At 35.8% G+C, this 15,514-nt stretch overlaps 2 protein-coding genes across 3 annotated transcripts in view; one reads left to right on the forward strand and one right to left on the reverse strand.

The window, feature by feature from the left end:
* ALDH1A1 (aldehyde dehydrogenase 1 family member A1) overlaps window positions 1-15,514 on the reverse strand; it is a 184,347-nt gene that overhangs the window by 140,488 nt on the left and 28,345 nt on the right. The window contains exon 1 of one of the 2 annotated variants that reach the window (XM_054501941.1): window positions 2,351-2,434. The exons of the other annotated variant lie outside the window; for it this stretch is intronic. The gene's annotated coding sequence lies outside the window, so the exon portion shown is untranslated. Of the gene's footprint in view, window positions 1-2,350; window positions 2,435-15,514 lie in introns of those variants that run through there. 2 annotated transcript variants of the gene reach the window in all.
* The window catches only part of LOC129044211 (cytochrome P450 1A1-like), a 43,472-nt gene that overhangs the window by 22,455 nt on the left and 5,503 nt on the right, over window positions 1-15,514 (forward strand). The window contains 8 exon segments of the mRNA XM_054501939.2: window positions 212-300; window positions 6,416-6,831; window positions 6,833-7,055; window positions 7,058-7,195; window positions 7,198-7,253; window positions 9,138-9,261; window positions 13,784-13,885; window positions 13,966-14,086. Of these exon segments, the coding sequence (XP_054357914.1) occupies window positions 6,433-6,831; window positions 6,833-7,055; window positions 7,058-7,195; window positions 7,198-7,253; window positions 9,138-9,261; window positions 13,784-13,885; window positions 13,966-14,086 (1,163 nt within the window). The 5' untranslated portion in view covers window positions 212-300; window positions 6,416-6,432.

Raw genomic sequence — 15,514 nt, forward strand, 5'->3', positions numbered from 1 at the left:
ATCCAGCCTACCTGCCTTCCTTACTAATTGCCCTTTCTTTTCTTTGCAGTGGCAGTATTGCAAGCCAAATACTTTATCGTCCTATCTGACATGATAAAACTTAAGCAGAAGTCTACTGGTGGTTTTGGGGAAAGCTCAAGTGTCTTAAGTGATAGAATGATACAGATGTGGCTGACATGGACTTTTCCCCCTTCTTTTGTTTGGAACACAGATAATGATGGCTAGAACTGCAGCAGCCATATGGCAACCAAAAGGAAAGGCCTAAAGAATGGCAGAGATACCACCCCAAGTGTCATGAAGGTACTGAACCAATGGAAGTAGTCACCCAAATGTAGGCATTTTGTCATGTAAAAAAGATAAATTCTATTCATTTAAGCCATTTGTTCTTACTGGCTGCTGAGTGTAATATACAAAGCTATTAAAATAGTCCAGAAAATATTTGATGGGGACCAGATCTAGGTAACAACAATGGGAATAGAAATGTCAGGACAATGAGAAACATGTAGATGGCTGAATCCACAAGACCAAGTCACTAGCTGTGGGTTATAAGGGAGACTGAAGACTCAGGAATCACAGAGATTCTGATTTAAGAATATTTTTTTCCATGTTCACCTCCTGCCATCTTGTATCTCACCTTATTTCTTAACCATATTTAGTTCTTTTGAACCTCTCTTCCTTTTAAAATGTTCTTCTCTGCTACATTGCTTCATTCCAACTTCACCTAGTAAGCTCCCATTTATACTTTAAATTTACTTCAAATATCACCTTCTCCTTAAAGTACAGTGCACTTAATCCCTAAAAGTAGAATATTCCTCTTCTGTGGACACAAACTACTATTTTTGAATGATTATCGTGTGCCAGATATTAAGTGCTTTACAGAGATCAAGTAATTTTTATTCTTTTAACTACTCTCTGAGGCAGGTACTGCTAGATGTATCTTATACGACAGTTTCCTATATGAGGTCACATCAGTAAGGATGGTTATTGTTTACAGTAGAAGCTTCAGGTTTCAGCTGAAGAATTCTCCACTAGAAGGTGGCACAATCAAAGGCAAAGGGCACAGATATTAACATATTTGGTTTTAAATCTTTTTTTCCACCATTTACACACTGTTAGCCTGAACAAATTTTGTAACTTCCCTGGGCCTCAGAATTCATCATATGTAAGACAGAGAAAAAAAACAGCAATCCCTTCAAAGGTTGGCTACGAGAAATAACTGAAATACAAATGACTTTAAAATGCCTAATCCTTGTAAGCACACAATAAACATTAGCTGTAACAATTATTATCGTGGTATGGTTTTTCCTTTTAACCAATGGGAACGCAAGGCAATTCTCATTACTCTTTCCTATCAAACCTTTTAAATAACACATTATTAGTCAGCTATTATCAATTGTCTATAATATGGGTACTTGCATAAATAATTTGATAGAGCTACCTAATGTTTATACATTAATCCAATGTGCGGTTAATTACATTAGAGGAGAGACTTCATGAAAAAACATTAGGAGTAAAACTTTTTTTTTTAGCAGTAGCTAAGTATGACATGATTAAATGTCAATTAGCATAACGTCTGCCAGTGGGTCAGAAAATTCCTGTGGTTTTTTGGTTGTGTGACTTTTGAAGTCTAGCTATTTAGAAACCCATGATATTTTTTTGAACCTGACACCACAGTGACACAGTAGGTCATGGCCTGAAAGTTACCATTGAGGGAACATATTAGGTTGAGCACTCCCCTTGGGGGCTGGCTTTCTCCCCTCTGTGAGAAAGTACTGACTACCATTGATTATTCTTGGGCACTCTCATTAAATCTGACCTTGAAACTCAGAATATTTAGGAAGCCAAAAACTTCAATACTAAAAACAACAACAAAAAAAGTCTATTATGTAATAATTTGCAGACACCCTGACAAGAAGGTGGTCCAAAACCACAAGTCATTTACCCAGTTACACAGAAAACCTTGCATTATGTAGAAAAACTGACATTTATCCAGATTGGGCAAAAATGCCTCGGTGCAGATGGGAATATTTTCTCAAACCAAAGCTACCAATATTGCACTCAGAAGTTAACTGTTCTAGTTGTGGAAATGCAGGTCTGTCTGGTTGGTGAAGACTCCTGATGAATCTACCAAACTCATCTGAGAAAGTGGACCTACGTTCCCTTTATTTTGTGTTTCATTGATCCTCCTACCCCTGAACTTGCTGATCACTCAGAGAGCTGCATACATTTTCCTGGTGCCAAAGTCCAGTTTGGAGAAAAGTAATTCAAAGTTCACATCACAGCAACCTCTCTGTACCGCTCCTCCCTGTTTCTCCTTCCCTGCTCCTTGTTATACATCTTTCTATCCTACCTTCATTTGTCACCAGCAATTTTAAAATGATTTCGTCTTTCCATCTCCCTTCTTCTGTCTTGCTTTCTTCAAAGATCAATTTCCATCCTACTCCCTCCTACAGAAGCCTTTCCTCCAAATGCCTTCCCTCTGACTCCACTCACAGTGGAATCTCCCAGCTTCCCAGACCCAATCCTGGCCACAAAATCCTCTCCACCCCTCTCTCCTGCTCCCAGTGCCCTTGATCAGGCTCCAAACTCCTCCCCACACAAGTCAAAGGTCCACCCCTCCTCCCCTGTCTTCTAGGAAGGGGAGTTCTCACCAGGCCTTTCCCTCCAGGCAAAATTCTGCCCCTGCCTGCTGCTGCTATGGAAGAGACTGTTTGTGTTTCTTAGGACACACACAGCTTTGCCAAAATCCTTTTCTGTCTTTTGGTTCCTGCACCAGATTCCTCACACTGATGCACAAGATTTCTGGGCACAGGTGAGCCTTCGAGCTGTAACTGGGCTGAGTGGGTTTGTTGAGACTGTTGGATGATTATCCTGTCAAGTAGTTTTCCCCTAAAAAAGTCCTCAACTGGAAATGCCCCATAGTCACATTGAAAAGCTTTTGAAAAATGCATCCATCTCTAGAGATTTTGATGTAATTGGTCCATGTGGACACTGCTATTGTTTAACACCTCCTGAGGGAAGTCTAATGTGTGTGTCTAGACTTCAGAATCACTACAGAAACCTTCAACCTATGTATGTCTTTCTCACCAGGCTTTTAAAAAAAATTGCTTAAAATTCACTTTGAATCCTTGGTGGTATAGCAGCCCACCCTTAGGGAGCCTCACATCCCCTGTCCTCTGCCTGAGTTTATCCTCAAAACACCAGGAACAGAATGTGCTTCAGTGCTTTCCAAGAATGTTGCTGAGAAAGTTGGCAAAGCATCTGAGCCTGGTAAATCGCCAAACAGAATTTAGTCAAATAAATGAGATGGGCCCAGGCTGAGGAAAAAAATAAAATAAAATCCAGGGTGATCACACAGTTACTTACATTTGTTGATGAACTCCTAACTGTTCCAGAGACTCTGGAAAAATAGTATTGTTGGGCAGTTAACAATGTACATCACACTTGGCTTCTGCCCTTTTTTTCCTTTTAGCTTTCATTATTGAAGGCTGGAGCTGGCCTTAGACATCTTCTACTCTGACGTGACCATTTTACAGATGACGAAACTATGGCCAACAGAGATTGTAATTTAACAGAAATTCCAGAGCTAAACAGAAGATGAGAGAGGCTGGAAACACAGTCATCTTTCTGAGTCCAGTGTTTTTCCAGCCACACATACCTCCCACCTACTCACTACTCAGCTTTGGAAGTGTAACTGATTATTGTCAATGTAGAAACTGGCAGTATTTTGTGTATGCTCAAGAGAAATTGAATTTTCTCCTGGGCAAGCACTAGATGTAAATAAGTGGTAATTTGTTATTAAGCTCAAAGTGGGAAATAAATGGGAAAAAATGACTTTATCTCTCCAAGTCTCCCCATAGGAGGTTGATTTATTACCTCCCAGAAGTGTGAGTTTTGAAAGAGAGTGCAGACTTTGTTTACTGCTATATCCGCCACATGGTAAGACTGCAGTTAATGGTAGTTTTTCAAATTGTGGATGTTACATTGCTTAGGTACTCAACTTATTTTTTCTAAGTTTAAGTGCATATTCAGGGTTTTTTGTTTCCCATAAAAAATTTTATCTCTCAATTTTAACTCCAAAGTTTATCCCTTAAAAAACAATGCCAAGCAAATTGCTGTACTTAGCCACATTTTATCCATGAAGCTTAGAAAGATTAAATAAGGCCAGGAGCGGTGGCTCACGCCTGTAATCCCAGCACTTTGGAAGGCAAAGATGGGTGGATCAACTGAGGTCAGGAGTTCGAGACCAGCCTGGCCAACATGGTGAAACTCCATCTCTACTAAAAATACATAAATTAGCCAGGAGTGGTGGTGTATGCCTGTAATCCCAGCTACTTGGGAGGCTGAGGCAGGAGAATCGCTTGAACCTGGGAGATGGAGGTTGCAGTGAGTGGAGGTTGTAGTGAGCTGAGATTGCATCATTGTACTCCAGTCTGGGTGACAAGAGCAAAACTCCATCTCCAAAAAAAAAGAAAAGAAAAAGAAAAAGAAAGGTGAAATAATTAGATAAGACACATGAATGACAATGTGTTATCTTGAATATTAATAGTGGGAGTTATTTATGCTGTGTAAGGGCTTTAAGATAAATATGGCTTTGATCCTAGGTTCTTTTTCTAGGAGAACAAATTGGAATGGTTTTTACCACCCTGTCACTTTCATCTGAACTGGAAGACAAATTCATTTCTATTTGCAAAATAATTCTTTCAGTTTATTAAAATTTATTATTTTTAAAGCTTAGAAGAAACGAAGTGTTGGTCTTCTCAAAAATCAAAGAGAGCTGCACATTTACACTAGCCAATGAGTATATCTATCAGTGCTATTTGTCTGTGTAAGTAATTTGAGAAGTGTGAACAGTTTAGTTGTGTTTTCTTTTAAGAGAGAGGAAATACTAAAGTTTCCTTTCTAAGTCACTAGGCTGCTTTCTCCATCGACTTTCCTCTTCTTCTGTCTATAGTTACCATAAAATGCAATAGTTAATAAAAATATTCTGCATGTATATAAAGCATTACTATTATTATTACTTTGGTTAGGATCCTCTTGGTCACAAGTAACAAAAACCAGTTCTAGCTAGTTTAAGTGGGAAATAATTCAACCTAGAGACAAGAGTGTACCTAGGTCTCCTGAAGGTAGAAGTGGTGAATGTAAGATCATGAGGCCTCTCTTTATCTTTTATTTCTTTCCTTTCTACTTCATTTATTTTTCCAACATGCTTTCTTAGGTCCACCTCATGGGTGAAAGACCACCAAATCATATCTTCGGAACTTAGATTTTATAGATCTAGCTGCCCAGAGAAAGGATGATCTTTCACAGTCCCCTTCCCTGTTCCTAAGGAGGATTTATCTTGGGCTAGTGGCCCATTCTTGGATTAACCACCCATGGTCATAGAGCAGAAAGAATTGAGAAAGTCACCCTAATAAACAGCCTGGGAAGTCCAAGGACAGAGGGAGTAGGCAAACAACCAATTAGATATCCATTAAATGGCTTGTAATTCACAAAGTACTGTTTTTTTTTTTTTTTTCTTTTGAGACAGAGTTTCACTCTGTCGCCGAGGCTGGAGTGCAATGGTGTGATCTTGGCTCACTGCAACCTCTGCCTCCCAGGTTCAAGTGATTCTCCTGCCTTGGCCTCCTGAGTAGCTGGGATTACAGGCACACACCACCACGCCCGGCTAATTTTTATATTTTTAGGAGAGACTAGGTTTCACCATGTTGGCCAGGCTGGTCTTGAACTCCTGACCTCAAGTAATCCACCCGCTTCGGCCTCCTAAAGTGCTGGGATTACAGGTGTGAGCCACTGCACCTGGCCCCAAGTACGTTTTAAAAAATAATAATCTGATTTGATCCACAGACAATGACAAACTACTCTGCACCCAATTCTCTTATAGCACTTTCCACTTTCTAATCTTATTTTTATTTACCTAGTTTCCTCATTAGTCTGTGAATTTTTGTTTTGTATTCTTAGTGCTTGATATTAGGGAGTGTGGTAAACATTTACTGAAAGAATGCGACTAAATCTGTGAGGTAGGATAGTTAGAGGAGAAAACTGGGATTCACTGAGGTTAAGTGGAGGCACTGAGGTCCCGCGAATGAGTGTAAAGTCAGCTGCTGGAGCCTCAATCCTTTTCCAAGTCACCAGCCTGCTTTCTCCATTGACTTTCGTCTTCTTCTGTCTATGGTCAGTGATTCAACTTGCAGGATTTTGGTCTGGTGATTAGAACTGTGAAAAGAATCAAAGTAGGATAAAGTTGCCACTCATTTTGCAAGAATTTGATTTTGCTCTTTCAGTGCATCAGGTAAGAAGGGCTTGCAACTAATCTCAAAGCGTCTGTACTTTCCTCCTAAATGTTTAAAGGGAGAGAGGCTACTTAGTATATGTCTAAAACTACAAAAATAAGATAGACATTTTTCTGTTTTAGGTGTTATATTCCTGAATATGATTCTCGACCTGGCAGTCACTCCTGGAGAGGTGACCACTTCTCTCATCATTTTGGTGATGGTTTTTGTTTTTGTAAGAGCTCTCAGGAGCAAGGGCAGAAAGCAGGTGTCTCCTCCTGGCCCTTGGTCCTTCCCCATCGTAGGGAATCTTCTCCAGCTTGGAGATCATCCTTACCTTACGTTAATGGAGATGAGGAAGAAATGTGGAGATGTCTTTCTCCTCAAACTTGGCATGGAACCTGTCTTGGTGGTAAATGGAATGGAAATGGTGAAACAAGTACTACATAAGGATGGGGAGCATTTTCCAGGCAGACCTAACATGCACACATTTCCTTTCCTGGCAGAAGGAAAGAGTCTTTCGTTTTCAGTGAATTATGGAGAGAGTTGGAAACTTCATAAAAAAAAATGCCTCTAAAGCCTTACGAACTTTTTCTAATGCAGAAGCAAAATCCTCCACTTGCTCTTGCTTACTTGAGGAGCATGTCACTGAAGAAGTTTCTGAACTGGTGACAGTCTTTGTAGAGTTGACTTCCAAGAATGGCAGCTTTGACCCCAGAAATGCGATCACCTGTGCGGTGGCCAATGTTGTCTGTGCCCTTTGCTTTGGCAAGAGATATGACCACGTGATGAGGAATTTCTTAGGATAGTTAAAACAAATGACGACTTACTCAAGGTCTCCAGTGCAGCTAACCCTGCCGATTTCATACCATGTCTCCGCTACCTTCCACTGCAGATTATAAATGCTCCTCGGGAGTTTTACCAGGCCTGAATGGGTTTATTGCACGACACATACAAGATCATCTTGCTACATATGATAAGGTAAGGATTTAATCTTATACTGAGACAAGGGTTTTGGTGAGAAACAAAAGATAATGGTGAAATGCTTTGAATATCATTGGTTCTTTTCACTACAGTTTTGCCACAATGACCTGTACCCAAGCTATTAGTAAATTTGAGGTCCAGACAGTGAGATTACATGACAGCATTACTCAGTTCTCATATAAAACCCTACAAAAGTTCTGAATTCTTTAATCCTTAAAAAATTTCCCCAGAAAAATAAATTTTCTCAGTGTGTGGATGGGGCATATACTTGTATTATGAAAGTAAATATAATTGTTATTTAATCTAAATCTGTTTCTAACTTTTTTTCATGAAGGCTTATATTTTTAAAATCCAACTATGGTTGTCTGGTGTATTTCTAACTTACTGCTTCTAAAGGTTGTTTAATATTGTACGACTTGGCCCCCGTGCCCCATACATTTCACCCATCTCATATGGGTACCCTGATTTTTTGCAACTTCTGGCTTGCACAGAAAGTGCAGATATTGAATATTGTGATAAAGCTAAGTAATTGCCTGATAAATGATGAAGAATAAGTGAGTTCCTTGAAGAAACAGAGCAATAATTTCATCTCTCCCATTTCATATCTAGCACCATGATCTCAGACTTACAGGTATCACAAATATTAGCATATTTTTATCAGTATTTTTGAATAATTATAAAGGATATTCTATAGGAAGCTTTCAAATTACCTTCATTTTCTTCTTGAGTTTCTTTGTTATACAGACGTGAATTTTAAGATGAAAACACATGTATTAAGTTTCTGCAGGTGGCAGAGTGGACCTTTCTTGTGAGGCTATTAAATTATTTGGGGCCCACTTTGATGGTCAGAAGAAGAATAAATTTCTGTCTTGAAATACGTATGTACTAGGAAGAGTCCTAGTTCACAAGGGCAATTTGCTGAGATGAAGTCATCAAGAAAAATATAAAACATCAAGAGGTGGGATCATTAAGCAAATGAAGAGGTGTAAGTAGTTAAGTTCCTTCCAATGAAAAAGAAGAGGCATAAGACAATCTGTTTCAAGGTACCAGATGGGAATTCTAGATCAGGTATAGTAAGTGTCAGCATTTGTAAGGTGTATAAACTTTTATTCCCGTTCTCTCAAATACCCCAGCCGTCTCTCTTTCTCCATGGTGCCTGAAGTGAACATAAAATCCTTCCAATAGATTTAAAAACCTTTTACTGGCAAGGTATGGTGTCTCACACCTGTAATCCCAGCACTTTGGGAGGCCAAGGTGGGCAGATCACTTCAGTCCCTGAGTTTGAAACCAGCCTGGCCAACATGGTGAAACCCTGTCTCTACTGAAAATACAAAAGTTAGCCAGGTGTAGTTGTGCGTGCCTATAATCCTAGCTACTCGGGAGGCTGAAGCAGGAGGATCACTTGAATCCAGGAAGCGGAGGTTGCAGTGATTGGAGATCATGCCACTGCACTCCAGCCTGAGCAACAGAATGAGACTGTGTCTCGAAAATAAAAATAAAAATAAAATAAATAAATAAATAAATAAATAAACTTTTTAAACATTGCCAAGCAATTTCTCTGTAATAAGTTATAGAGAATGCTGATATATTCAAGTTGTGCTTATAGATATAGGAACTCTTTCTTATTAATTAAAAGAAGTTCTGAGGAGAAAATTGAGTTTGGTAACTTGGTTTTCTATTCCACACTATCAAGATTAAGCATTACAAATTTTAAGCAAAAATGGTTGCAAGTTTTAAGATGATCTATTTACATTCCTTATATTCCAAGACTCGATGGGTTCCCTTCAAGTTATATGGTGATATGGCTCTTCCTGCATGGGATTTAAATTGATATACAACATAGACACCGATGAAAAGTCATGCTAAGATTTGTCTCCTCAGGATCATATCCGAGACATTACTGATGCTCTGATTAATGTTTGCCACAACAAATATGCTGTTACCAAAACAGACACCTTGAATGACAGTGAAATCATAAGCACCGTGAGCGACCTCTTTGGAGCTGGTATGTGAGAGAATTTAGCAACATGTAAGACCAATAAAAATTGGTTGCAATTTGTTGTTATCCATCGTTCACAGTTTAGAGGACTTTGCTCTTCCTATATCTGCCATTTTATCTAGTTGATCTCACATCATATAAATTTGTTATCTATCTTCTTACGTCATTCAGAAAACTTCATTTTGATCTCAGGAGTAGAGACTTGAGTTAATAATAGCCCGCAGTTAATGGTGCCTTCACATTATTGTCCATGAAATAACTGTCCTTGTTTGTTACTTTCACTTCCAGTCCCTTTACCCAATCCATTGACATTTATTCTGAAACTATTTAAAGTGTTATTGTTTTTGTTTTATGTATTCTTACAAAATAGACTTTTTGTATTATCATGTACTTTATGTAAATATAATTGTTATTTACATCTAAATCTGTTTCTAACTTTTTCCATGAATCTCTGTACTCTTACAATCCAACCATGATTGTCAGGTGTATTTCCAATTGGCTGCTTCTAAAGTTCATGTAATATTAGATGTCTGGCACCCCCCATATTTTACCCATCTCATGTGGATACTCTAATTGTTTGCACCTCCTGGCTTGCACAGAAAATGCAGATATTGAATGTTGTGCTAAAGCTGAGATGACCACTCTTGTACATGAATTTTGCCTCCTTTTGAAATACAACCTTATGCTAAGAAGCAGAATTTCTGGGTCAACTAATGAAAGAATTATTGAGTTTTGATGCACATTGCTAAATTCATTTTCACAAAGACTGTGCCAATTCGTACTGCTACCATATTACTCTCATTCTTAAATTTTATAGTTTTCTTTAAAAGTCATTTTTTATCTATCACATTTATTAGAGTTCCTCTAAGATACTAGACTGCAGGAAGCCAATTCTCAGTATAAGAAAATATAAAATATCATAAGCATTTTAGCAGTTTCATTTTATGTGGAATACTCCTTAAATGTATTTACTTTTCTTCTTTATACTATATTTATTGGTAATTGAGTTCATTTGTTTCTAGGATCTATGCATTTGTGATCATGAATTCTCTCTGCAAACAGAGGCATTTGTTTTGATTTGTATTATTTTTCCTCATGCAAATGCATGAGCCCCCACATATGTGTGTGTGTATATTTATTATTTTAATCATGACTTCAATTTGATGGATTATATCATCTGATTATTTATCATAAAAATGTGACCAGGCTATACTTTGTATTTTCTTCTGACAACTTAAATAATGCTATGCACAAATATGAGTATTTGTCAGAACATTTTTAAATGTCTGAACATTAGTGAGTACTAAAGATTGGGTGTGTGTGGGTGTGATAAATACATCAAGTGAGTTTTATTTTTTATTTATTTTTAAATTGGCACATAAAATTGTATGTATTTATAATATGCAACATGATGTTTTAAAATATGTATACATTGTGAAATGGCTAAATCTAGTTAATTAAAATATGCATTACCTCACATAGTCATCATTTTTGTGGTGAGAAAACTTAAAATCCACTCTCAGCATTTTTTAAGAACACAATATATAATCATTAACTATAGTCATCAGACTGCAATATATCTCTTGAACTTAATCCTCCTGTTTTACTATAATTTATTTTGATCTTGATTCAATGAGATAATATCTGAATATATTTCAGAAATATGTAATACTTCCAAGATTATCAAGTAATTAGCAAATATAAAATTATGGCAGATGACAAAAATGACTAAGATGGAGAATAAAACCATCTGTCATGTACAACACAGTTAAAAAATCATTTTGGGTAAAATGTGTACAAAACAGTATTCAGTATAATGGATTACTATATAAAACATTTATTTGCTAAATAAACATATCTGATAGAGTTTATATTTTAATGTAAATAGAGGAAAAATGAAAATTAATAAAGCCATAAACTTCTACATGTACCTGCTACCTCACTAGTGAGATGTAATAAAATATTTTATTAGAATAAATCAGTGAGCTATAAACCATATATTTTAGTAGATAAAATTTGCAAGCACTCTGTTCCATCAGATCTACTATATTATTAAGATTTATATTTCCATATTTAACTTTTAAAATTGATTGTAGAAATAATTTAGTTTCTTCTTTGGGTATAGTGAAGTTTTCCCAAAATCATTGATTTTACCCTCAAAGTTTCAATAATCTACCAAGATAGATAACTGCTGGTTGCTTAAGCCTTGATATAAAAAGCAAAATTTATGATAATCAAAATATAGATCCTGAAATTCATACAGATAGTTATAGATCTTGGATATAAGGTCCATGGCTCTAGCGTGAGTGAAAGCAGTGTTTTGCATGCACTATTCATGGCATGTTCTTTATTCTAGAGAATAAAGTTCCTTATGCTAGAGAATAGAGTTGATATATTCCACACAGAAGTCCATATTTTCACACTACACTGTGCTCTGCTATAGACGTCATGGTCAGTAACTTTATTTGAACAGCTTACCTTTACAATAACTTATTGCATTATGAAGTCATATTAGAAATTTTCTGAGTTAAGAACTGAAGAAGCCACTGGCTCACTATGAGAGATTGCCATGTTCAACAGATGTGAAAACAGGCTTAAGAAGTGAAGTTTGGAAAGGAGCTAACTCTGTTCTGCAGCTATATCTGGGTATATTTATTGTGCATATTGTGATGCAAGTTATTTAGAAAACAACTACCTTTGTCTCTTGTGTGACCCATGTAAAATATTTTACCATTTCTATGATGCAAGTTTCTCATTTTTAATGTGAGGATAATTGTGGCCCCCATCTCAGATGACAATGTATTTAAGTGGTCAATGTTTGGTAAACATATTCATCATTACCCATGTTGTCATCATCATCAGGAAAATCTAGAAATTAAATATATTGATTTAAAAACTCATTTTTTGCTACTGGTTTTATAAGATTTGAGTAGGAAACACAAATAACGTTACTTTTGGCATTAGGTCATCATAGAGGTGAATTTACAATTAAAACAGTCTAGAAGAGCTTTTTAATGTGGCATTTCTGAGTTTTAGGTTTTCAAGAATTGATTGAGTACATTCTTTGATGTAGTAATCATAAAATAGCCCTTGATAAAAGATGAAGTTTGGCATACTGAGTTCTTTGCTTTTATTTTCAGTAATGAAACCATTTAGCTGATGTATGGATAATCTCAAAAATAAAGATACTCTGTTTAAAGAGTGAAATCGAAACTATAAAATATACATTAAAACTTATTCAAATAAATTGAATCTGGTCAACCCTTCCTTATGTGCTCATATAATGTTCAAATTTAAGTATTGGCTCTGCCTTTTATGAGTTCATTCACCTTGAGCAAAACCCATAATGTCTTTGAGGTTCAGTAAAATTAACATAATTTGTTATACATTTCCTATCTATATTATGATTTATAAAATATATATTATATGTATGTCAATGTATCATATATATGTTATATATTGTGTGTATATATATATACACACACACACACACACACACATACACAGAGAGAGAGAGAGAGCACACTCCTGGAACAGAGTAACTACTCAATAACTTCTTATTTTTATTACAAATAATAGCCATTATTATTATCTACATCAATGGTGTTTATTATGTAATACAATGCTTCCTATGTTTTCACTAGTCTTATAAATAGTACCTATATATTTTTAAAATTTTATTTTATTTTTAATTATGTTTACAAATATACAACATTTTAAAGTGATATAGTTCAGTACTATTGAGTATATTCACATGGTTGTGCAACAGATCTCTAGAACTTCTTCACCTTGCAAAACTGAAATCCTGTGCCCATTAAACACTAATTTCCCCTATCCTTCCTTGCCCTTGGCAATTTCCTTTGTGCTTTGTTTCTATGATTTTGACTACTTTGGAAACCTCTTATGAGTGAAGTCATATAGTATTTGTTCTTTTGTGATTACCTTATTTCACTGAGCCTAATGTCCTCAAGGTTTATTCATGTGGTGGCATGTGACAGAATCTACTTTCTTAAGACTACATAATATTCTACTGTATGTACACATCACAGTTTCTTTATCTATTCATCCATCAATGGACATTTGGGTTGTCTCTACCTCTTAGCTATTGTGTATAATGCTGCAATGACCATGAATGTGCAAATGTATCTTACAGATCTTGCTTTAAATTTTTTTGGATATGTAACCCAGAAGTAGGATTGCTAGATAATATATAAATACTATTTTTAATCTTTTAGGAACTTCTGTACTATTTTCTATAGTAGCTACACCATTTTGCACAATCCTAATGGGTGAGAAGTTACCACTATAGTTTGAAAATGACCTTAATAATAATTTTATTATAATTCTGTTATTTTTTGGCTAGATTTCCTTCTGCTAATTCTTATTCTTAATCTAACTTCTAAATTCTTGATCTAATTTCTTGAGATCTCTTTCTGCTAATTCTTAGCAGTCAAATAGGAAATAAAATGAGCAAACTGATTTAACTATGCTTTTTTTCATGACACTCGGTCTCTTGGTTCTTTTTTAGGGTTTGAAACAGTATCAATATGTCTATATTGGAGCTTTCTTTATTTGATACACTATCCAGAAATTCAAGCCGAAATTCAAGCCAAAATTCAAGAAGAAATTGGTAATATGCTTTCAGATGAAAAATATAATTCTTACAATTATCGTTTTTCTTATTAATTCAAAAAATAACTTTCTTTAAAGATGGAAACATTGGGCTGAGACCACCCAGATTTGAAGACAGGAAAATTTTACCATACACAGAAGCTTTCATAAGTGAAGTATTCAGACATGCCTCTTTTCTTCCATTGACTATTCCACATTGGTAAGCATGTAATTCTCCTTTAAAACAGCCGCTAGTGGTGGGGTGGAGGCATTGAAGAATCTTAGACATTGGAATACTTTAAGTTCTTTAAAATGTACATTGTATTATGGTTTTAATATTACTTTAAATCTTATTTTATTTTTAAACACTGTAATAAAATTTTTGTGTTCAGCAAAAGCACATTTTGTGAACATTTTTCATTACTAAACTATGCTGGCATTAACTTTTATTTTATGTGTACTAATCACAGGGTCAGAAAGTTATGGAATGTCCAAACAACAGATAATCCAACCATAATATATATTTGGCTATGAAAAGTCATGCAAACTTGCTTAATTTCAGCTAAGGAGCCGACTTAGCTTCCTTCTTATATGGATTTGTTTTTAGTAGCCTAGAGTTTTGCTAAACAGTAAACTAAGGAAGCTAATGTTGTCACAATGAGATTAAATAGAGTATTCATTTGCAGATACTTTGAACTTTACTGAATCTTACTCCAGAATCTCTAGCACGCAAATGCATGCCAGCATAGATTAGGTAGATAGCTTCATTAAATGCATCTGTGGGGAACCAAAGTTCTAGTAGTTTGTTCTGTTTTTATTCTACACAAAAATTATTAAAAAAAAAAAAAAAAAAAAAACACCTGGAACTCTCAGTGTTCGTTCTTCCCTCTCCCTATAAATAGTGAAGGAGTGGGAATATCTCTCTTCCCAGAAAACTGATGTAATCATTTAGTAATTGGTGTGACAGCATGCAGTGTCCTTAGCTAAGTGTCCCAAAGGGCAAGACCGCCAGCTGAGCAGAGTCAAGGCCAGACAGCAAGTGACATAGTTCCCTGTATTTTGCCCCTTGTTTGTTCTCTTTATTCACACACAGTGGCTATTTTTTTCACAGTGATCCATTTTTTTTCTAGCTGCTATGTTAGATCCTCTCTCAGTTAAAGCAAATTTCATTTTAACGTGAGTTTAAAAAAATTAAAAAGTTCTACCTATTTAAAAGCAACTCTTCTGTCCCAATAACTTTTAAAGGTGACTTTAGGTGCTTCATAAGAGTATTATCTACACTTCTGCTAAGTACCCAGGAACAGAGAGGCTCTGCCAAGTTTATAGGCATCATTTGGAACGAAAGTGATCATCTAATTAGGGCCCTGTAAACTCATCTGAGGGTCTAAGTGATAGGGAGAAATATGTATTAGGACATAGATATTCATTGTATTATTAAAAGTAAGGAAATACATTGAAATGGAAAATTAAAAGAACTACTGCATTGGTTAATGAAAGCAGCATGATATGAACCAGGAATTTTGTGCACACAAAAGAGCTATCTTACTTATATTGTTTAGGACTGATTTATTCTATTACACTTGGAAGTTTATTGTTTTTCATTTAAAATGAAAATACATCAAAACACACAAAATATGATAAAATAAAT

Source organism: Pongo pygmaeus, chromosome 13, assembly GCF_028885625.2.
Source record: "Pongo pygmaeus isolate AG05252 chromosome 13, NHGRI_mPonPyg2-v2.0_pri, whole genome shotgun sequence".
Taxonomy (NCBI): Eukaryota; Metazoa; Chordata; class Mammalia; order Primates; family Hominidae; genus Pongo; species Pongo pygmaeus.